The sequence below is a fragment of the Solea senegalensis genome, linkage group LG9 (assembly GCF_019176455.1).
Source record: "Solea senegalensis isolate Sse05_10M linkage group LG9, IFAPA_SoseM_1, whole genome shotgun sequence".
Classification (NCBI taxonomy): domain Eukaryota; kingdom Metazoa; phylum Chordata; class Actinopteri; order Pleuronectiformes; family Soleidae; genus Solea; species Solea senegalensis.
This window is the reverse complement of record NC_058029.1, coordinates 22,773,327-22,795,167: the sequence shown is the minus strand read 5'-3', so window position 1 is coordinate 22,795,167 and position 21,841 is coordinate 22,773,327. Positions and strand designations below refer to the sequence as shown.

The 21,841-nt window shown below is 39.6% G+C and overlaps 3 protein-coding genes across 3 annotated transcripts; 1 reads left to right on the top strand and 2 right to left on the bottom strand.

Annotated features, from left to right (window-relative positions):
* Positions 1-1,412: 1,412 nt before the first annotated feature.
* On the bottom strand, positions 1,413-5,771 carry snip1 (Smad nuclear interacting protein). The gene is made up of 4 exons (XM_044035031.1): positions 5,471-5,771; positions 4,307-4,436; positions 3,075-3,613; positions 1,413-2,958 (listed from the first exon to the last, which is right to left on the bottom strand). Exons 1-4 carry the CDS (start codon positions 5,614-5,616, stop codon positions 2,697-2,699), a joined length of 1,077 nt encoding a protein of 358 aa, XP_043890966.1. The 5' UTR covers positions 5,617-5,771; the 3' UTR covers positions 1,413-2,696.
* A 208-nt stretch (positions 5,772-5,979) lies between these two features.
* On the top strand, positions 5,980-8,154 carry dnali1 (dynein, axonemal, light intermediate chain 1). The gene is made up of 6 exons (XM_044035032.1): positions 5,980-6,212; positions 6,397-6,533; positions 6,614-6,783; positions 7,183-7,361; positions 7,624-7,788; positions 7,887-8,154. The coding sequence occupies exons 1-6, from the start codon at positions 6,132-6,134 to the stop codon at positions 7,920-7,922; spliced, it is 768 nt and encodes a 255-aa protein (XP_043890967.1). The 5' UTR covers positions 5,980-6,131; the 3' UTR covers positions 7,923-8,154.
* gnl2 (guanine nucleotide binding protein-like 2 (nucleolar)) lies at positions 8,151-17,625 on the bottom strand. Its single transcript, XM_044035030.1, has 16 exons — positions 17,408-17,625; positions 16,351-16,435; positions 16,159-16,253; positions 15,704-15,843; positions 13,868-14,052; positions 13,670-13,736; positions 13,427-13,585; positions 12,185-12,298; positions 11,235-11,363; positions 10,966-11,070; positions 10,519-10,677; positions 10,264-10,371; positions 9,680-10,158; positions 9,311-9,390; positions 8,725-8,804; positions 8,151-8,629 (listed from the first exon to the last, which is right to left on the bottom strand). Exons 1-16 carry the CDS (start codon positions 17,469-17,471, stop codon positions 8,486-8,488), a joined length of 2,193 nt encoding a protein of 730 aa, XP_043890965.1. The 5' UTR covers positions 17,472-17,625; the 3' UTR covers positions 8,151-8,485.
* Positions 17,626-21,841: the final 4,216 nt, after the last annotated feature.

The window sequence follows — 21,841 nt, the reverse complement described above, 5'->3', positions numbered from 1 at the left end:
AGTGTCAAGAGGGATTTTGTGGGCCTAGTCCAAACGCTTAAAGCTGGAGTACGTAACTGTTGGTAAATTGTTGTTGTTGTCGTTAATGTTATTATTCTACACAGTGGTGGCACTACACAAATCAAAAGAAAACAACAGCTGATGCGATCGATGAGAGTTTAGACATGACGCTCGGTTTGGAGCTGAGAGAGAGAGACACTAGTGTTACCTCTTGCTGTGACAGTATGGTGTAGTTTCAAACTAGTTTGATGTTCACAAAAGTTTATAAAGACATGATTGACTCAATCATCACGTGTCTCACCTGCTGTGGAGAAGCTGTGTGTCCACACTGACGCTGAAGAGCATGTCCCAGTAGTTACTGGAGTCAGTTTATGTTTATTTCAAGTTATCTGGGCGGTGTTTGGACGCTAAATTGTCCGCCCAAGAGTTTTCCTATCGTTTGCATTGCAAGGGCGTGTCTGTGTGCGTTCTCACTATAGCAAGAAAGTCTATAGTAAAGACGTGTCGTCCTAAAGGAACCAGAAATACATAGAGTGAGCGAGGGAACATTTTTAAACTACTCTTGAATGCAGATTACACACACAAGTCCTGGACTATAGCTCATTTATTTAAATTTTCCTTGTTTTTATAAATTATTTTAGATGATTCATATTTTGTTCTTCATGTGAGGCTGATGGTGTGGCGCCCCGGCGCCCCCTATGGACAGGACACCACTGATTCTACCTTTGTTTGGTTGTTAATCTGAGAACAGGCTCCACTGAGCAATACTACTGTATATCAGACCAGACTGGGGGAGCGTTTGTCAGGGTTCCCAAGGGTCCTTGACAAAAAAATTTAAGGCCCTGCAAATCAATAAGTGTGTCAGCACATTCAGTCCTTGAATTTGAGGGAATTTGTCCTGGGAAGTCCTTGAAACTGATGTCAAGCTGTTGAACAACTGGGTTTTTCAGACGTGGAACTGTTTCCAGTCATCTCGCTTTATTAGTGCAATGTTGCTGTGTTCTGTATTTTACTGCAAGGGTGAGGATTTAGAGATATTAATAAACCCTGGGTCAGATGTGGCTATAGAATATATCCTGAATTGCAGCCTTTTCCATTTGTTTATTGCATTGCTTCAAAAGACAATTTTGATTTCTGCCGTGTAAATGCAACAGCTAAAGTTACCATTGCACCAACCACTGATTAGTTTCTAATGTTGCTACAAATTAAACCCTTGGCAAATACTGTAATAACCCATTTGATTCAATGTAACGTTATGAAATTGTTTGTGCTTTTTATCACCAATAGCATGGTCCCAGTTCTCAGGGTTCTCATAAAATTGGCCCCAATGCCCTGGTGCCATAAAAAGTTAAACACTTAAAAATATGAATGGATAAATTTGGCATATTTATATTGAAACTCCTGAAACAATATCCAGTTTCATCTTTATTTACAGTACAAAAAATGTATAGTAACCAAAAATGCTGTGGGCCTCTGAACAGAAAAATAAAACATCTTCAAACACATCAACTATATTCCCTGCACAAGAAAGCAAAAAAAAAAAAGGCAGTTATTTTAAATTTTATGTATGTTTACTCCGTCTATAAGAAATGTTTATTATACACACACTCCACATTCTTGTGTACGATGACATTTACAGTCTGGACTGAGACTAGCTTTCAGATATACATTGTATTTGGTGCTGTGATGCAAAAATATTGTATTTAGCATGATATCTTTATGTGGCACCCAAGCACTTCTTTTTTTTTAAATTCTTGTGACTACAATCAGATGACAGATCAGTCATGCATCACAGACATCGGACAAACAACCTGAGAGTAGGAAGTCTTCTTTGAGACAGCTGTGGCAGGATTTAACGATAGAATATTACTTACAGAATACACAAATTAGACTAATGGAATCTCCAAATGTATGATAGTTCAGGTCTTTTTAAATGTGGTTGTAACCAGTGAGAATCTGACATGGACGCTTGAAAGTGAAGACAATGCTGCCAGTGGGGACACAAGGAATAACAAATATTTGCCACTTTGCAAAAGGCTCACCTTGTAAAAATACTGCTCCTGTCTGTTTGCTGCTTTATTGCACCATTAGACTTGGTCTTTTCCAGCTGGAGAAGTTTGGAAACTGTTCCTGCACCAAAGTCCATAGAGAAAATTGTGTTTTTAGCTCGAGGAGGACACAAGAGCTGCTGGTCTACTGCTGCCTTATTTGGTAAGTTTGTGTAACACAGGTTAATCTGAACGAGCGACTTCAAACACCGAAGTCACAAAACAACACAGTGAAACTTGGATCAACAAACCCCGTGTGCAAAGTTGTAAAATTGCATATCATTTGCATGGACTTTGGTGTGGGAGAGTGAGCAGTTGGACACTGTAAGGGATAAACACTGCAGTTTCCAGTCAGAAAAGGCTGTGTAATGGCAAAATAAAGGGGGAGACTTATTCTTAAGAAATCAGACTTAAGTAGACAGGTGGCTAAAAACATTTTTTCCCTTGTGTCCCTGGTGGCGGCTGGGTTTTCAGTGAGCATGAGCGTCGAGCTCAGTCTGCGCTCACCATGTCAGAACTTTATACAACCACACTTCAAAAATCCTGAATTATCCCTTTAATACATTGATCCGTTCTCTGTACAACTCTTCATTGATGAAGTTATGCAACATGAATGAATTCATGGGCTAAACAGTTCATGGGAGCGGTTTACTCATCTAGGCCCTCGTCTTCTTCCTCCTCCTCCTGCTGCTTGGCGTCCACCTCGCTGGTGTCTGAGAACTCGTGCAGGAGGACGTACTCGCGGCTGCTGAAGCCAAACTTGAGAACATCCTTTTCTTTGAGCTCGTAATAGCGCTGGGCCTCGATGCGCTGGTTGTTCACGTAGGTGCCATTGCCAGAAGCCAAGTCGATGATGTAGGGCCTTACCCTACGGCCAGAGGTGCCATCCGAGCGTGTAAACTCCACCAGTCTGGAGAAATACAGAAGTTTTGACAGACATGGTTACTGATACAGCAGGAAACATCCCAGTGTCATGCATATTAATCAAAATACACTGCAGTTGTGTCAATAATTTGTTTTTCTTACCTATACTGGAATACTGCATGTTGTTTGGAACAAGATGGATGGTCGATGGGGATGTCGGCAATTTTTCTCTGCCGCCCCAACAAATAGGCACTCTGTCTGTGAATGTACATGACTGGGAGGGGTTCATCATTCTTGAAGGGGTACAATCGCCATCTGCGTTTGGGAATTCGAGCCTCGGGTGGCTCATTGTACTTGATCACCACCCCTCGGAATGTGTTGGTATCTTCTGTGAGTGCCCCTGACAGTCCAAAGTTGGGCTGTTCCTTATCAGCAGGGGGTGCATCTGGATCATCGCTCGCTCCCTCAGCTCCAAAATTTAACTCCTGGTTTTCATTGCGCCGCTGGTGGTTTTCCCTGCGCCGCTCGTTGTGCTGCTGTCGCTCGGCTTGTTGGGAGGCAAGTGCATCTCGCTCTCTGTGTCTGTCTCCGCCACGGTCTCTCTCACGCGGCCTGTCTGTTTCCCACCTGCTGCGCCCCTGCTCTGGCTGGTCGTTTCGTCTCCTGCGATCATCCCCACTAGACCGCGGCTCATCTCGCTCCTGTGACATATTATAGGGAAAAGGCAGTTAAAAAAATGAGAAACGAAAATGGTTCCAGCCAACTTACACTTTGAGGTTTTATGTTACACTTTTATGCCAATTCAAAATATTAAATCTTGGCATAACAAGAAAATACTTGCCAGTGTTACAAAATCTGCAATGATATTATCGCAATTAACTATAAGGAGATTTCACACTTACGTTCACATATTTACTTGCAAAAACCAACTAAAATGATTCTTGACTGTGTTATTTCAGTTCAGACTATAAAAAAAAAAAAATAAAAAAATCAAAATTTTTCCAAAGTTTTCACTTTTGTTTCAACATATTATAGATTGTATCTCAATGAACTTTTGGCCACTTGTTACTATAGTTACAATGACAGGCAGTTATAAAACTCTATTTTCTTGAGACCAAGTCTGACTGACTAACTTCTTATTTATGTAGTTAATTAATGTTAACATGCATATGCAAATTATGTGAACAAGGAAGAGTTTTTAATCTATAGCATGCAGAGTGGCGTATTTCTTTTTGTGAGAAAGTGCATCTGTCCATGGAACACATGGAAACAAATTGATCTGCAAACATCGAGTACATATTTCAAATCAATAGTGTGCAAAAACAGTAAAATGGCTAATGGCCACTGGCCTCTTTCCTGTGTCGGCTCTTACAAATGACTTAAAACCTAATCACCCGCTTTAATCTGACGTCAGCACGATGATGGGGACTGCGACTTCTTCTGTTTCTGGGAGATCTGCTGCCTCGTCTGGCAGGAGATGGATCCTTCCTGCCCGGTGAGCGCTCCCTTGTCTTGGCAGGCGACCTACACCAAGAACAGAACAGTTTAAAACTATTATAAGTCATAGAAAAGAGACCATCATTGCAAAAAAAATAATAACGTAAATTTAAAAGAAAAGTTGAAGGGTTTATTGTTATTAGCAGACATGGTCACATTCTGCTACAGTGTGGAACAAGGATGAACGATTTTGGGGAAAACCATTCATGAATGTCCAGACATAGAGCTTCAGAAAATTAACTGCTTGACATGAAAGAAGTACCTTAGTTAAAAACACCTCAAGTTTAATGGAAATAACTGCGTAACACATTCTTAGTAATTACTTGTTTGAATTAAATTTGTAAATCTATTATTTTTATTTCATAAAAAAAATATCTAATATATCTAGTAATTACCTGAGGAACACTGTCAATATCTAGTGTTGAATCAAAATCTGTGGAGATGTTGCACATTACGTAACCACTGATCTATAAGTGGTAACTGTCTGCCAGTACGGCTGTGACATATGTCTGTGTTTATCCCAGATAAAGGTATAGATGTGTTCATTTTAACGTGAGAGGCTGATAGAGGTCATTATTACACAGGTACAGTGAGGTCACATATTCTGATGGCTGTAGTTATCAGAATGTGTTGTTGAACACGCACGTAGAGACAGTGAGCACCTGCGGTCACAGATTTCAGGGAAACACCGGTGTGTTCAATTCAAATTAAGTCACTGAGCCATCGCCACGATGCTTTGTACGAGCATGTACCCCGTGGCGTAGTCATTAAACTTCGTTTAAACCAATAACATCTTTCCAGCTAGGTTATTTTTATTTGATTGGTTGTTTTTTCGTGACAGCTTTCTCTGCGTTGCTACTTCGGTACATGTGCTGTGCGGAAAGACTTCTTACTAGTACTACAACAACAACTACTTAAACACAAGACACCCTTCCGGGCTGTAGTGTGAGCGTTAGAGGCGGACAGACAAAACGACCAACCAGTACTCACTGGGGAACGCCTGTGTAACTGAAAACACAGGATAACTGTGAGATAATATGAAGGTGTAATAGTTTACATACTTGCTATGTCTTCTTCTCTGCGGACTTGTGGATCTGGAGCGGCCTGATGTCTGTGGCCTAACAGGACTCAGCTTCTCCTGCTTTACCTTCACTTTACATTCGCGCTCCGGTGATTCTCTTCTCTTGTGTCGTTTTTCTTTGGCCATTCTTCAAAAAAGTCACCCTTTCGGTCGTTAATGTGAACAAAAACACATTACCGGCCGTAATAGACTATGTAAAAGACAAAGGAAAAGTCTGAAACCTGACTTCGATTACATCACGCACTTCCGCTCTCTGTGGTACGCCGCGAATATATTTCGGCGTGATCATCTTCCGCTTTTCTCTTGGTTCCGACCTGTCTCATTTTAATCGGCATATTTTTGAATTGTTTTTTCCCCCCACGTAAATAAAATATGAGAGTACGAACATTTTCTTTAAAATACACAGTCATAAAAATGACGTCAACAAAAAACGATGCAAACTAAACATTTGCAGCAAAAACATTTACTACGTACAAACCATGGTGGAGTAGTAGAGCTGGTTGCTCTGTAGCCATGACAACGTAAACACTTAAGCGCTAACTTTTTGTCACTAACAACACCGATATTTCGCAGAAAGAAGCATATCGTTTTAGAGCAACGCTACAAATACAAATATTCAAAACTTGCTATAGAAGAGTACAATGATTGATCAAGCCAACTCTCTCCTGAAATATAACAAGCCAGTTTTGGTCAACAAAACTCCGGGCACCAAATCACCAAAGGTGAGTTTAGCACCGCATAAAAACTGCCCGACTTTAGGTTATCATATATGTGTATATATAATTATATATGTACATATATATATATATATATATATATATATACACATACGTGAGGTAACAGCTACATTGAAAGGATAAATGCATTCATTATTCTACATGCAACATAAAATACTATCCACGACAGGGGCGTCCTTTGAAAGTGAGTCCTCAGCAGCCTGTGGACTCTAACCCTGTTCCACCACCTCCTAAACTCAAATCAGACCTCAGTGAGACCAGCAGACAGGAAAATGAGGGGATCTTGAATACCATTTTGCCACCCAGGTATAGCTTTCTCCATCCACAGACCATTGCTCAGCAGATTTAAGCCACTATGTCATTTATTTTCTACCCTTCTGTTACAGGGTATGGACGGAGGAGAACCAAATGTGGGTGCAGCATGTGTCCAATACACCTTGTACGAGGCTAGATGTTGTGCGCTTGGAGGAGATGCTGGACAGAAAGCTGCAGGAAGAGCAGGCCAGAGAAACAGGCATCTGCCCTGTCCGCAGGGAGCTCTACTCCCAGTGCTTTGGTGAGCTGAGATTTGCTATGTTAGGGATCAATGAGGAAACTTATGTATGTACTATAGTTTTGGAGTTGTTTAAAGTAATTGTTTTAGGTCTTTAACCAGCCTAAAACAAGTTATCTAAAACTGTACAGTAAAAAGGTCTAATTTCCAGTATGCTAGTTTTTGTTTTCATTGTATCTAAAAAGTAGAGTAAATGTAGATGAGTACATATCAATGTACTGAACACAACTGTTCAGAATTTATAGGGAACTCTGTTTATACAACATTTGCAGGCTTTTTTCAGTAAAAGCCTTTGTAAGGATGGTGTTATAATTCAATGTCAGATCATTTGACCATCTTTGTAAAGGTTCGCGGAACATAGAGCTAACTCCTCCTATCCCCTTTATTTTCTATTTTTCCAAGATGAGTTAATCAGACAGGTGACCATCAACTGTGCTGAGAGGGGTCTCCTGCTGTTGCGGGTCAGAGATGAGATTCAAATGACTATAGCTGCCTACAAGACACTGTATGCAAGCAGCGTGGCTTTTGGCATGAGGAAAGCACTGCAGGCTGAGCAGAGCAAGACTGACTCGGAAAATAAAGTAAGAAAGCTTGTTGTTGTGAATTACTTAAGGAACAATGACATTTTGCAATGTATGGACAATTGTTTAACAGATTTGTTAATTGTCTCTCATATTTAAAGCAAAGTAACACAACTATAGACAGTGTTTCCATTGGGTGTCCAACAGAGAGCGCTATTTCTTTTTAAAGTAAAAAGGGGCAAAGTGAAATTTACTTCACAAAATGAATCTTGCATCTAAGACTTTCTTTCAAGTGTGTGTGATATGACATTTACTCTTCTAGATTCCTGAGCTGGAAAAAGAGATACAAGACATGAAGAAGCAACTGAGTGAACAGAAAGCCAAATGTGATGCGATTGAAAAGAGAGAAAATGAAAAGCGACAGGTGGAGGAAAAGAAACACTTGGAGGAGATACAGTTCCTGAAGACAACCAATCAGGAACTCAAGGTGAGCCTTCATAATAACTGTCTTTCTAAATCAAGCATCAATAGAGGCTGTGTTGCCCTTTTTAAGATTTGAATCCCTGAATCTGTCTTTCTTTTCAGACCCAGCTGGAAGGCATCATCACACAACAGAAATAACTCAAAAGTATCTCCAAAAAAAAAACAAGTTGCTATATCCTATTACAGAATAACAGTCTTTTAGAACAAAAGATAGAAATGGAAAAACAATTATCACTATTCTGTTGCTTGGAATTAGTTTAAATGATACAGTATATCACACAATTAGAAATGTAGTTTTTTCTTCTTCTGATAACTGATCAACCATTAACTGTTCAATGAAAGGACTGGAAAATAAACTGCACACCATGAAGTGAGCCATTATTTTATTGTTCAATTAACAGCGTGACAAGTACAGTTCAAATAAAGGCACTCTACGTTTCTCTTGAACGTCAAGAGACAATTACACCTGTAAATGAATGTAATGTCATTCAAAAACAGAAAGAGGTTGATTATTGAAAAGAGTTGGAAAGGAAAGATGCATCATGTTTACTCGGGGGCAGACAACGCACCAAGTAATTGACCGTTTACCCTCAGTTTAGCATTTCTTCCCCTTTTCAACTCTATATTTTCAATAAAAACTTGGCCTTTTTGGCCAAATTAAATAAAGATATATGAGACAAGTTAAGTTTTATGTATCCAACCTAGTGCCTTGATCTTTTGGTCTTTGAGCCTTCTGTGGCTGTTGCTGGGGCCTTTCTGTTCTTGTTCTTGTTTTTAACATTGTGTGTTTCGTAATAGCGGACACCGACTTTCTTTGTCCTCTTTGCACGATCCATAGCTCTTCGCTGTGGAAACAAAAGGGGAGAAATCAAATAAAACACCGCAGCTTTCATTCAATATATCATCCTGAGAGATAGTGGTCTGCTTAACAGCTGCATACCTGTTTAGAGGTCAGTTTGTCCGGCTGGGTGGACTCCTCCTCCTCCTCAGCTTTCCTCTTCTTGCTCTTCTGGTTGGCAGCTGAATTCAAACAAAGACAAAGACATGTTCTGGATCTGGATCTGGAGTTTCTATCATGTCACTGCATGATTCTATTCAATTGTTTTATAACACAAAAGCATGTCTTTATAGTGTGATACAAGCATTGTGTAATACATATACATAATATTAATTAATTTTATAACACCATCAGATTTGTGGCATGTTTATTTGTTGCTCATGACGAACTTTAAACCACAATTCACAGCTTTATTCAACTTTCACTAAAAGCAGGAAAACCCTTTAATAATCTGATGATAATGCCGTGATAATTATCAATAGACTCATTTGAAAATGTTTTATAATGATGATGTCTATGTCTACTCCTCCACTTAATCTTCATAGGTACAGCAACAGTAGTGCAAATCTGCATGTATGTATCGTGTGTGGGACAAGTATACCAGTAACACACAGTTCTTTTGTCCCAAACCACATCTGATAAATGTAGAATTATTCCTCAGTTAAAGAAGATACAGATTCATGCTGACCTTTGTTTGATGTCTGCTTTGCTGTTGCCTCTTTCATCTTGATGTCACTGAGGGCTTTTTCAGAGAGCGCCTTGGGTATCCTGTTGAAATAGAAGAAAAAAAAGTTAATCATTACCCAAAAAACTAAATTAAGTTCTAGTAACAAAACAGTGATTTGACTGTGTTTGTGTGTGTCTTTCATGCGACAGCTGTATTTCTCCATTAAGGAAATGCAGACTCAAGCTAAATGGAAGAATAGTCACTTCTAATCCACAGGGACTAAAGGCTGATTTGTATGATGCAGCTAAAATGCTTCATGTTACTTCACTGGATAAGGGACATGGTGGCAGAGAAAATATTTAAGTGAGGTTTGGGTGAATGCAGACTGACCGGATTGCAGAGAAGCGTTTGGATTTGGCTCGGTCCAGGAACTGCTTGTATTTGTTAATCTTCTCATCCAGTTCACGGATTACCTCACGTGGACTCTTGGTTGCCTTGCCCGTCTGTGTGGACTCGGAGACTTGGGTTTCTACGCTGGCTTGTTCATCAGCTTTTTCAGCACCGCTTTTGTCCTCCTCTGCATCTTCATCTTCCTCACAATCTTCTTCATTGTCAGAGCCAGAGAAGTCAGAAAGGTCCAAGTCGGGTACCTCCACAGGAACCAAGTCTTCCTCGGTGAACTCTGGTGCCACATTAATCTTTCCAAAGTTCTGTCGAACATTAGCCAGAATCTTCTGTACTTGGTCCTTCTGCTTCTGCTGCCGCTGTTGGTGTTCATCTTGTTCCTCTGACACCGCAGCTGGATCATCTTGCTGTTTCTCCTGCACACTCTCAGCTTCTTCTGAAGGTCCTTTAACCAGCAAGGCATCCTTTCATTTAAAAAACATAGAAAACAAAGCACAGGTTGGCACACTGGGTGCAGAAAACAAAAATACATTTACTGATAAAAACACAGATATAACGTAGATGCATACCTCCCGTTCTCCCTCAGGTCCAGGAGGTTTCACAAAGAAGGGGATACGCCCTCTCTGCCAATCGTTCAACACCATTTTGGACACTGTTGAGAGATCTGGCTCACCACCCTGCACCATACCAGGGAGAAGCAAAATAATTGGCATTTGCTGATGATGAGGCTTAGTTTGAAAGTGTTTTATTAAATAAATTGACTACAAACTTGAGGCAAAGCATATAGAATTTATTACTGGTTAAAACAAAAGAGAAATACAGACCTTGAGTAGTTTACCGCAGCGTAATGCCATCTTCTCAAGAAAGTCTTGAGCAGAATTCCAGGTAGGAATACGATAGGTCTTCTGAATATATTCTGGCTTGGCCCGCTCCAGTACTGCCCCTATGTGTTCCTCTGGGTTCTTGATCTTCTCCACCTGAACCTGAGGTAGATAGCAGGAGAGAGAGGTTGTAAAATTAAAATGAAAAAATACATTTATTTACAGCATGACCTACGTGTTCTAACCCAAAATAAGGATTCAGACCATCAGCTGTCTTTTTTTTAAAAGACAGCTGGACCAATCAGTGATAAAGTCATGGTTTGTTATTATGACTGTAGTAACTGAGACATTATTTTTCATTGCTGTGATGAGCATACTTTGCTGTGCTGGCGCACTAGTGAGTACCATAAATCCTCAAAAGATGAAGCCAAAACTCAAATGCAGACTTACCACTCCTTTCAAGACGATATCTGTTTCACTGTCTTCTGAGGGGTAAACAACGCCAGGGCAGTCAATGAGAAAGATGCGCCTCATCAAAGTGATGTACTGCCACACCTAAAATAAGAAGAGACAGATATTAGGTGTATTAGGCTTTGATCTTGGAAAGATGGGAAACACTTTAATAATCACTTCAGATCAATCAGGAAACTGGTTTCTACGATCTGTGGTACAGGTGTGCATCTTCCTGCACCATTGATGAGAGTAGACATTGTTGTTACCTTTGTTTCCCCAGCGAGAGGCGCCACATTGCAGACCTTCTTAGACCGCAGTGTGTTGATGACTGAGCTCTTCCCCACATTAGGGTAACCAATGAAACCCACACTTATCTGTTTCTTGTCTGTGTGGAGCTGTGGGGAGACAAAAAAGAATGGCAGTCAAGAGCGCTGCGGTTCCGAAACAACAGTCTGTCCTCGGTTCATCGAGGTAATTTTAGATGGGTCTGTTGCTCTGTCTTGGAAATGATTTTTTTCACCTTATTATCTCCCAAATGTTTTTGTCAGAATGTGGTCCAACAGAGAAAGCTTTCACAAAGAAACAAACACGCAAGCGTTTTTCCCCCCAGTGCCTTTCTCAGAAAAAAGTCTCTGTAAATCACAATATTAAATCAAACAAGAGCATTCCATTCGGAGATCAGTCCCTTTTTGATTTATTGAGCTTTGAGATTATTTTGTCCAGTGCCTTTAAGAGCAGGCTTCATTCCAGAGGCACTGTGTCACATTGCATTTTCAGGTAGGCTGAGACAAAATCATTTATCACAGTAAATGTCACTCAAGGAATGGTTTTATAAATTTGTGTAATATCATTTTTTCAGCAATTTAATTTCTAAAGGAATGACATAAGAAATACGGTATCAACAGATGCAGTAAATGAAATATGAAACACATGACAAATATAAATCAATAATAACCAATGAATTCCATTGTAGTGAAAACAGAACTCTAATCAACACTATGAACCATCTGTCTGTGAGCTTCACTGCACACTTTCAGACACAGCTTTTTTAAGTAGATGTGAAAATAATACAAAGTACAGACTGCACACACAGAAATGGAAGAGGTGAAATGGCAACATCCAAATCCATAACTTAAAAAGCAACAAAGGAAAACCAAGATATAATGTGTGTAACTGGAAGTGTTTTAGACATTTTGAAATCCAGGCATGTGCTTACCTTGCCAAACTGTCTGAGCAGCTGGATGAGGGAGCCCTTACCAAAGGAGTTGGTGAGACTGGCATGGAAAGCCAGAGTGGGGTATTCTTGAGACAAAACAGCAACCCACCGTTTCTGTTCCAAACATGAGGGGAGACAAAAATGACACACACACACACATGAAAAGTAGGCAATTGAAACTTTGAACAGACAAACTTGTTGTCACTATGTAAAGCCCATTACTCACGATTGTCCGCATCCTCGATTCGATTTTGATTGATTGTCTTTTTTTTTTTTGTCTCTCTTTTAGCGCAGATGGGTCTGCCATTTTTAGACTTGTCTAGTTTAGTCTAGGATCATTGGTTTTGTGTCATAAAACTCATAAATGTTGTAATTTCGATTGTCTACATGGTGTCATGCCTGACAAAATGTCCATCATTTGTTTGCAAAGAACCACACTGATGCCTTTTTGTCAAATGTAACTCATTTATGAACAATATGAACGTAACAATAACCAGTCAATTGGAAAAGAAGTTCCGCTGCAAATGAGGACGGAAGAGTTGCCTGTGTTAACAGAGTTGTTTTCGTAGTACGTCTATGTCCTTATGATGCAAGTGGAGATGTCCTGTGCTATGCTACACACGTCATGTCAACAACGTCACAGGGATTGCAAAATAGTTTCACATGGGTGACTTCAGAGAAACAGGAGTGGGTTCGAGTTTGGTCTATGTGTCGGCCAAATCAACAGTTGCCGTGGTTACTATTAGTTGGCAGCAGCTTCAGGTTAGCGGGAGGAGGTGACGTGTAGTCGTGCTACAATGGCTACAACCACAACACTGTTTTTTTCCCCTCTGGCACCCAAGCAGGGCGTCAATCTGGGGGCGTGGTTAAATCCTCGATTCCACCTTTGCTTTCGAAGGTTGAGATTGTGACATAATTTTGATCAAAATTTGATTTACAATCGTGATCGTGACACCCCTTGTAGACATTATATGAGTTTGCACTCTCCCCAATTAAATATGCCCAACGTGAAACAAGATTGTGGCTTCTTACAGAGGTTCTAGGTCGTAGGTTCAAAGATGGACATTGTCAGTCTCGCGAATGAAGCCGGTTTGTGAAAATCTTCCGACTGTGTCGTAAGTTTGGGATGACCATCTCACAGTGTGTGTGTGCTGATGTGACAGAGGTCTACTGACAGGCCAATGATATTATGTAGCATGTGGGACATAACGAGTATACAGTATGTGTGTAGGGAGGCATTACCGTGACCCAGGCGGGGATGAGATCACACTTGTTAAGCACAAAGATGAGATGTTTCCACGGCTTCTCCTTCTTCATATACGTCTCTATGCTACTGGAACGTGTTCCCATGGGATCGCGAGCGTCCAGAACTTGGATGATGACATCAGATGAGTCAATCACCTGTTAGAATACAAACATTATAGGTGCAAAATATCCACATAGGTATTTAATACGCTGCATAGTAATATAGCACACAATACTGACCTTGTAAAGTTCTCCCCAGATCCTCTTGGACTGACCCTTCTTAAAGATTTCCTCACGTGCTTCATTCCTGTTTCAAAATGGAAGGTAATAAAACTTTAGAAACATTTACTCTGACCTTTACATATGGACATGGAGCACCTTTGTTCCTGACCAGTGACATGTAGTTTGTTTTGATGCAGTAACTATTGCGAGTCTCACCGTACTCCTGTGTCCTCAGTCACCAGGTCTTTGTCCTTTTCTGCACTGTAGCTCACGGCTGAGGCCTCCGCCTTCTCTAAAAGGTCTTGCACATCCCCGACCACGAGACTGGGTCTTTTCCTCTGAGCCTTAGGTCCGAACGTGGTCTCAAAGCCCTCAGTGTCCAGGATGTGCACCTTGGAGTTCTGCAGTTATAGAGACAGACACAGACAGGAGAGGTATGTCACAACTTTGACCTTTTTACTCTGTTTTACGTGTACAAGGTTTCCTTCTATAACCCCATTCACTGGGCATACATAATACGTAGCAGTGTAGATCTGTTTTGTCAGATTCTGTCTTTTGATCTGCAAGATGAATAAGCTGGTGAAAAAGAGTTGTTGAGTTGTAAGGGTGACAGTCAAGTCTGCCTGTTACAACCAATTTGGATACAGTAGAAGTGACACAGTCCTCTTAAGGGTTTCAAAGAGAAACAGTATAAATGTATGCAGTCCACAGAACACACAACTATGTGACAAAACAGCCAGTCTGTGTCAATGCTGATTAAGTATTCCAGTGATCTTAAAACACAAGCCATACGTTGACTGTATCACTGCCTATAGGGACCAGGGGGCACTTTATTGCTTTGTCACAATCAATGCTGTTGGAAATCTTTAATCTGCCTCTTGAGGTCTGAAAGAACCAGTCACTCAACGATCAAACATCTGGACTGAGGAGAACATTTCATCGCACTTGGGTATCAAAATGTTCAACCAACATCAAAAGACACATTAAACTGAAAAGTATTGAATAACAAGAAATATTTCTGATCATATACATTGTCATAGACATATCACCCAATCCCGGTGATACAAGCACACACAGAAATAGCGAAAAAAAGAAAACAAGGTGGGAAAAAACAAGTGAAATTGCATTGGTTTTGGGTTGAAAACGTTAAAGCCGAGCACAAGACAATTCCCGGTAAAACTCAAGGGTGAGGCCTTTGTTCATCTCACCTCATAAATTCTCTTTAATCATGCTACTGCTGAAACAGGCATTCCTCTAACTGCTTTACAGTAGCCAAATAAAAACACAAACAGGTTTAAAAGCAGGTCATTTAAATTGTTATATCTCTTCTGCAGAGGCTTCATAGAGGCAGGACCACCACAGAAGCCGCATTCCTACCACAACTGGAAGCTTTTTTAAATTTTAAATATGGAGACTAATTAGATCATTATAAAACTGTGTGGGGACAAATCAAAGGTCAGTCTGTCACAATCAAAGACAATAACGGGAAACGCTGTTCATAACAACACACAACAAAACAACAGCAACGGTAAACAAGTCGAGCTGCTGCAAAGAGACAAGCTCTGGCATCAAAGCAATTTCAAAACAACTGAACAGCTGGATTTTTAATATGAAAAGATTTTATGAGCTGTTGTGGAGACTGATTAACTGACATAAAAGACAAAAGGCACTACCAGGTATGTTCAGCAATGCAAGCTCCACCTAGAAGTTTCCTAAACATTTATGAAGTACTACCCTTCACGCATAGATCATTTAGGGGCCAAAAATCTACCCGGTACTTCCATTTAGTCCCTGGTTCTTGTGGTGGAAACATAGTTTCTGGTACTAGTTCCTGTAATGGAAACAGTTAAGTCAATTCAGAACACCTGAACTACTAGACTTTTAATGTGAGGAGGTTTGTTCATTGTTGCAACATCCACCCAGAAGATTCCTCAACATTGACAAAGTACTACCCATGGGACATTTTATGGGCCCGAACGCACCTTGAGTCTGCACATGAGAAGAAATAGAAATAACTTGCTTTAATATAAAGTGTATACCCTTTATACTCACATGAGCTTTGACTCTATCATTCAAAAGGGACATGGGCAGTTTGCTTTGTCTCATCACCACACGATATGGATCCTTCTGTACTGCTCCCATCTCCTCCTGGAACTTCTGGAGAGATGACTGTTTGATAACACGGGTATTTGCTGAAAGATATTAGATAAAGACTTGTCATTTTAATCTATACGTAGTAGAAACAGACACTTGTAAATTTAGCTTCAAGCTCTTCAAATAAATGATAATACTGCCAAACATGATCTGGCAATGTGATTTGCCCAGGGCAACATAGTAAACTTACAGTAATAAATGCAACATGCTGTGTGTTATCAACAATGACATCATTTATTCAAAAGCGTAGTAGCCAAGAAGACGTTCCAAGAAAATGTGATAAATTGGTAACTACTGTAGCAGAAACTGCTACAAGATAGACAGCGTGTAAGAAGAGAAGAGAGTGCACTTACTAAACCACTTGATGTTAGGCTCAACTCTGGCTACGGTCCCTGGAGCCACTGTGGACTGGAACTGGAGAGGTTTGACGACTTTTCCGCGGCTATTACTAGAATCAAAGGGTCAGAGTTGGTGTGAACACACATTTCACTACCACTGCCATTCAGCAGCTAACAAGAACAATTGACATATTTATCACTAATTACCATCTCTGTTTCTGTCTGTACATATTCAGACGCTTGATAGTGGATCGGTCCCTCATGTTGTTCCCACCAGCACCCTTGGCTCGATCTGAGAAACACACAGTAAGTTCAATATTTAATCTGATAAAAATAAAATGTAGTAGAATGCACTCACCTGACAGAGTACTGAGTTCAAAATCACATATGTTGCCATGTTTATTACGATACCGTTATAAAATTCAACGTTTCACCCTAAAACACATTTATGACGACAGTATTTAACCCCATGTTGCTTCTGATGGCAACATGTGAATGGGTATGCAAAGATACAGTATATGAAAAGAAATGCACTGCACATAGATATGGTACAGACCACTTACAAAAAGTGCTATCCTCATTATTTATAGGGATGAGTGGATGAGATACTCAATATTGGTCAGACATTGATCAAAATCACTGGACTGGATTACAGACAGATAACATTATAAAATCTAATACAATCCAAAAATCCTATACATCACATGCTTCACTATGCATATACTGTCAACATGTAAATAAATAAGCAATAGCATTTTAGTTGAGTCATGTTATGGGCCATTTATTTCCGCAACATGAGAGAATAATATTTGTTACACAGTTGGATAATTGTGGCACAAATGTGTTGTTAACCTGAAATCTGTCTCCAGACTTTAGGAACAAATAGCCTTAACACTTCCACTCTTAACGTTAACGACAGACGAATACCCAGGAGTTATGTTTTTGCAAAACCATGCATCATTGTATTGTCTACAACGCTGAAGAATCACTACTTTTATGTGAATTGATAAATTACGGGTTACGTAATGTGGGTGAACGTGAACTGACATGTGAGGTTTGGACATGTAAACTTTAACTGTCAACGTAACTTTCAAGTAAACTGAAACCTAAGTTAACTTTAAATGATGTCGATCCAGATTGTGTGACTTGTCAAATGCGTGTTATAAGCGTGTAATAAAGGAAAATACGGCACATATTCCTTTACTAGCATGAAGTTAGCATTAGCTGTAAACAAACGGCGTTGCTAATGGTGGAGTTAGCTTACCAGGGTTGCTGCTGGACGACGAGGGGTTTATCGAGCTTTTCCCCTTAAACAGAGGCTTCACCATTTTGACGGCTTAGTCGGCAAAACCTCGCGCAGAAAAAATACCAACAGTGAGCACTCGAAGGTTTCCGAAAGCGGTGGTTTTGTTGTTGTTGCTCCGTTTAGCTCTAAACTATGCACCGTACACGTGTTGTACGGCGAAACAGGAAGGACGTCACCGCAGAAGCGACAGTGAGACGAAGCAGTCAGAGCAGGTCGGTGTGTGTATGTATGTATGTGTGTGTGTGTAAATATTAAGTTAATACTGTCAATGTCACTTGTTATTTAGTCATAAATGAATCTTAATACATGTAATAACGAGTGTATTCGTTCTGCTTTGTCATGTTTATCACAGAGAGTTGAATGTTCAGTTTTATGATTGGGTTCATTATTCCTATTAGAAAAAAGCAATACAATTGGCCCCAAAACACTTTATTGCCATATACCAAGTGCAGCTAGATTGCTTGTGTCTTTCTCCTTTTCTTAAAAAGGTATAAATAAAGAGAAGTACAACACAAAAACACACAGGCATTTAGCAGTTGTTAAATCAAAAATACACTATATTTATATAAGAAAGTGCAAATGAGGTTCACACACACACACATTTATATATATATATATATTGAATGACAATAGTTTTGACACCACTGAAATCTGCATTACTTGTTGTCTAATGGCTGATCCTTTTGTGGAATGTTGACATTCCTGCTAAGGCTTGAAGCTGTTTAGTTTGTTGCCTCATTCATTGTTTTGTTTTGTCCCCTCTTTAGTTATTTTGTTGTCTTTTCCAGTGGTTTGGTGGTTGGCCTGTATGTTTCTGTTTGGGAGTATCCACCCTTTTAACAACATGATAAATGAAAGCATATTAATCTTTAAAAAGTAATCCTGAACTTTATTGTCCACAGCTGTGTGAAATGATACATTCAATATGTTTCTTTTTCATTAAATAGCAGATAAAATTAAGCACCTGTCATTTTAAAAAATCCAGACCTGCAACTTTACAACTTGCTAAACACATGTCAAGAGAATCCAGTGCTGCATAATCTCTGTGCTTCATGCATTGCTATACTCGTTTTCTCCCAGAAGAGGGTGCAACACAGTTTCTGTTAGGAAACTGTCATATGCCAACATGCCCTGCTGAATATTCATGGCCTTCCATGTTTAGTCCTTCACTACAGCTGTAGTCTGCAGTCTGAAGTGAATTATAAAGTTCACGGTGAGTACGGGAATTGAAAGGAAAATCTGTTTTGCATGATGATAGTGGCTGAATAAATGTATTAAGATAACGTGCCCATTTTAGAAATACTGAGGTCATGGGTTTTTCCCACTCCACCAAACGCATCAACAGAAAGCTTTTTATCATTAGAGGAGTCTCATGATATTTATTTAAGTTTGATCCTCAAATGTGTGTTTTTTCCAAGGTGAAGGTGAAAAAAAATATTGATTCAAAATGGGGTGAAGATTATTTTTATTTGTTAAAAAGGTAAAAGTACATAACCTCGGTGTCCCCACATACCATAAAATACAAACATATTAAATCAAACATAAAGTGTAATATTGCAAAAGTACGAATTTAAAAAAGATTCACCCAAACAAAACAAAGCAAATTTTCCCACTAAAGCACGTCATTAATGCAGAGCTGGTACAGGCCTTCAAAAGGCCTTTCTGACACTAGAATATATTATAAAAAGCAAAGATAAAACATAACTCGTCTGGTTGGTGACGCTGCTCTCACAGTGTGTTTGGTATGTTACACAAGTGTGGCACAGTGCCAGTGCAGGCAACTTCTTAGAGACTCCGGTCGAGAGAGGCGCCTTCTAGTATTCAGTTTATACAGCAGGGAGACCAAAGAATGTTCTCTGTTCATTTTCATACACATGAAATTGTTACTGACTGCGTCATCAATCCACAGCAATAAATTATTTGTTTTTCAAATCAGCAGAGAGCACAATTTCTCCCCCTTTTAGCCTTAGATTTAACATCTAAGAAAACAGCCCTTAATATTAAAGTTCTCCACATAAAGCATATTTATAAAAAACAGCCCTTTTTTTCCTTTTCCAAAATTAATTTAGATTGAAAAAGATTACAGCTACAGACAGATGGTGCTTTTATTTATTTTCCAGTGATCTTTACTTTTAAATGTAAAACTTTACCATTTTTAGTAGTGCTGCAAGTGATGAGACCTTTTGTTCATATTTTTATACATATTGTGTGAGCTTGTGCATGCCTGGTACACTTTGTTGAATGTCTTAACCAATACATCATAAAATTAAATTAAATTTGAACTCAAAATAGTGGTAGAAGAAACATTGATGCACCAACAGTGTCTACACACAGCACAGATTAGACTCACAATACAGACAAACCTACATACAAATAAATGATATAGTTATATTTTGTGGTTCCAGCAAAACATTTAAATGAAGTGTTTTTGCAGTCAATATAGTTTTCTCACATAAGTTGACCTCTTTAATTAAAAGACACTCAACACAGTTTCCAGTTTGTAGTCACGGCCATTCTGTCTTCAGGATGACTGTAATTTTTCCCTTTTACAGCCATTACACCAACAGGTTGGCTGAAAGTCAGACAGGACAGGAAAGCATGTATTTAAGCAAGGCACTAATTGATTAGTCAAGCAGTCATCTGAATTTTCATGCAGGAATCTAACGGGACAAGAGCTTGAGTTTCCCTTACATCAGTGACCACACTTTATGATTAATGTCTTCAGCATTGGGAAGGACACGTGTTATGCAAAGCTCATAAAGTTAAATAATTTGCTAGTTGAAAATTTTATTACATTATATAACATTTCTGTTCTTCCCATTGTGTTGTGGCAGCTGACCACTATGTTCTTTTATATACAGACATGAAAAGACATAAAGAGTAGCTGTAAATTAAACAAGTACAGTAAATAGCAGCGGTTTTATATTACAACACCCAGTTCTGTTATGCACTACATTTTATAGAGTCATAACCGGAAAAAAAAGAGGTTGAAAAGAGAGAAGCTGCGTGTTCTCTGGCCTCCCATAAAGGTGCTGGAGTGAGCAAACTTGACAGATGATGTGAACATTTCCCCCCATTCGCTTTCTCTCTTTGGTCCTCTTGCTGTGGAGCATGGCATGGCTCAGCTTGTTTATTTCTGTCTAACTACAGCATATGGAGTGCCAGCCGCTGATGTCACAGCATCCATCTTTCAGGCAGTTATAAACTCTGCCCATCAGTCTGCATGGTTTGTGACTGACAGCTAAGGAGTTATTAGGAGTCAGGACTTAAACACCTGTGTTTCATAAGTTTATTACAGAACGTTTGCGCATATCGATACCTGAGTTCTTGCGTGTGTTTTACAGACTGAAGTAAATAAAGAGTTGTCGGCTAGTTAAAAAAAGACACAACTCCAAAGAAAAATTCCTTCAAAGTGAATGATGGGGGATCATCATCAAAGAGGGATGTTTTGACTGTGTTGTTGGAGCCGTAGGAATGAATCTAACAACAGTTCAGTTTGAAGTGAAACAATAGGAAAAGAGAATAAAAAGTCCTTTGTGTAATAATGAGTGACATCTAATGGTGAGACCGCAGAGTGCAATACATGGAGGAAGATCTCCCAAGAATGACCTCAACACTGGTAAGACTTGGGTTTCTGTTCAGACCTGGTGTAAACATCCGTCCTCAGTGATCCAATCATGAACTGTTCACACCTAGCATTAAACCGCATTAATCTGCATCCTGGATGCGTCTCATATGTGACCTCATATGTGTCCTCATATGATCTAATCTGGTCTTACCCTGCCCTTTATTCAAATACACACTGATGTCATGACTGTTTGCAAGAAACAAAAAAACAAGATGAAAAAAACGACTCAGATGTGTTTGCTGTCAGCACGTTTGAGCGTGTGAGTGTGCACGAGTGGCAGAAGAGAGAGAGAAATGTACGAGCAGTGATTAGAGTAAAAATATACATGAAACTACTGCTGAGGAGGAGCGCTTGTGTTCTTGCACGCACAGGAATGTGGACAAATGTGTCCTTAAACCACCTCTGAACGTGGTTTCTGTGATCCGATCTGAAGACGCGTTCATGCACTGGGACCGTTCAGACCTGTACTTGGATCAGATCGCACGGAGGTTCCGACTAAATTTAGCAAGTTGTGTGCTAAACACAGCTTCCATGCTTGACAAATTAGTATTTTTTGAATTAACTTAAGTGATTTTATATAGTGATTATAGAAATTGTAGGATTTTTTTGTTTGTCAACCATTTTTTAAGTGCAAGTGCGTCGACAGTGGCCTTCGGAAACCAGAAGCTGTCTTTCACAATTCTCTCCTACTCTCTTTTGTTCCGTTTCCCCCTTTCTTCTTCATTGCTTTATAAATCAGGTTTATGTGGTTTTTGCAAGCTCGC

Excerpts from the sequence above, each read along its gene's own strand:
- snip1 (XM_044035031.1), bottom strand. The coding sequence starts at position 5,616 with ATGGCCAAAGAAAAACGACACAAGAGAAGAGAATCACCGGAGCGCGAA. Across the intron at positions 4,437-5,470 it reads CAGAGAAGAAGACATAGCAA|GTCGCCTGCCAAGACAAGGG; the intron begins GTATGTAAACTA and ends TTCTTGGTGTAG. Across the intron at positions 2,959-3,074 it reads CATGCAGTATTCCAGTATAG|ACTGGTGGAGTTTACACGCT; the intron begins GTAAGAAAAACA and ends GTATTTCTCCAG.
- dnali1 (XM_044035032.1), top strand. The coding sequence starts at position 6,132 with ATGATTGATCAAGCCAACTCTCTCCTGAAATATAACAAGCCAGTTTTG. Across the intron at positions 6,213-6,396 it reads CGGGCACCAAATCACCAAAG|GGGCGTCCTTTGAAAGTGAG; the intron begins GTGAGTTTAGCA and ends TATCCACGACAG. Across the intron at positions 7,362-7,623 it reads AGACTGACTCGGAAAATAAA|ATTCCTGAGCTGGAAAAAGA; the intron begins GTAAGAAAGCTT and ends TTACTCTTCTAG.
- gnl2 (XM_044035030.1), bottom strand. The coding sequence starts at position 17,471 with ATGGTGAAGCCTCTGTTTAAGGGGAAAAGCTCGATAAACCCCTCGTCG. Across the intron at positions 16,254-16,350 it reads TACAGACAGAAACAGAGATG|TAATAGCCGCGGAAAAGTCG; the intron begins GTAATTAGTGAT and ends CTTTGATTCTAG. Across the intron at positions 13,586-13,669 it reads TCTGGGGAGAACTTTACAAG|GTGATTGACTCATCTGATGT; the intron begins GTCAGTATTGTG and ends GTATTCTAACAG.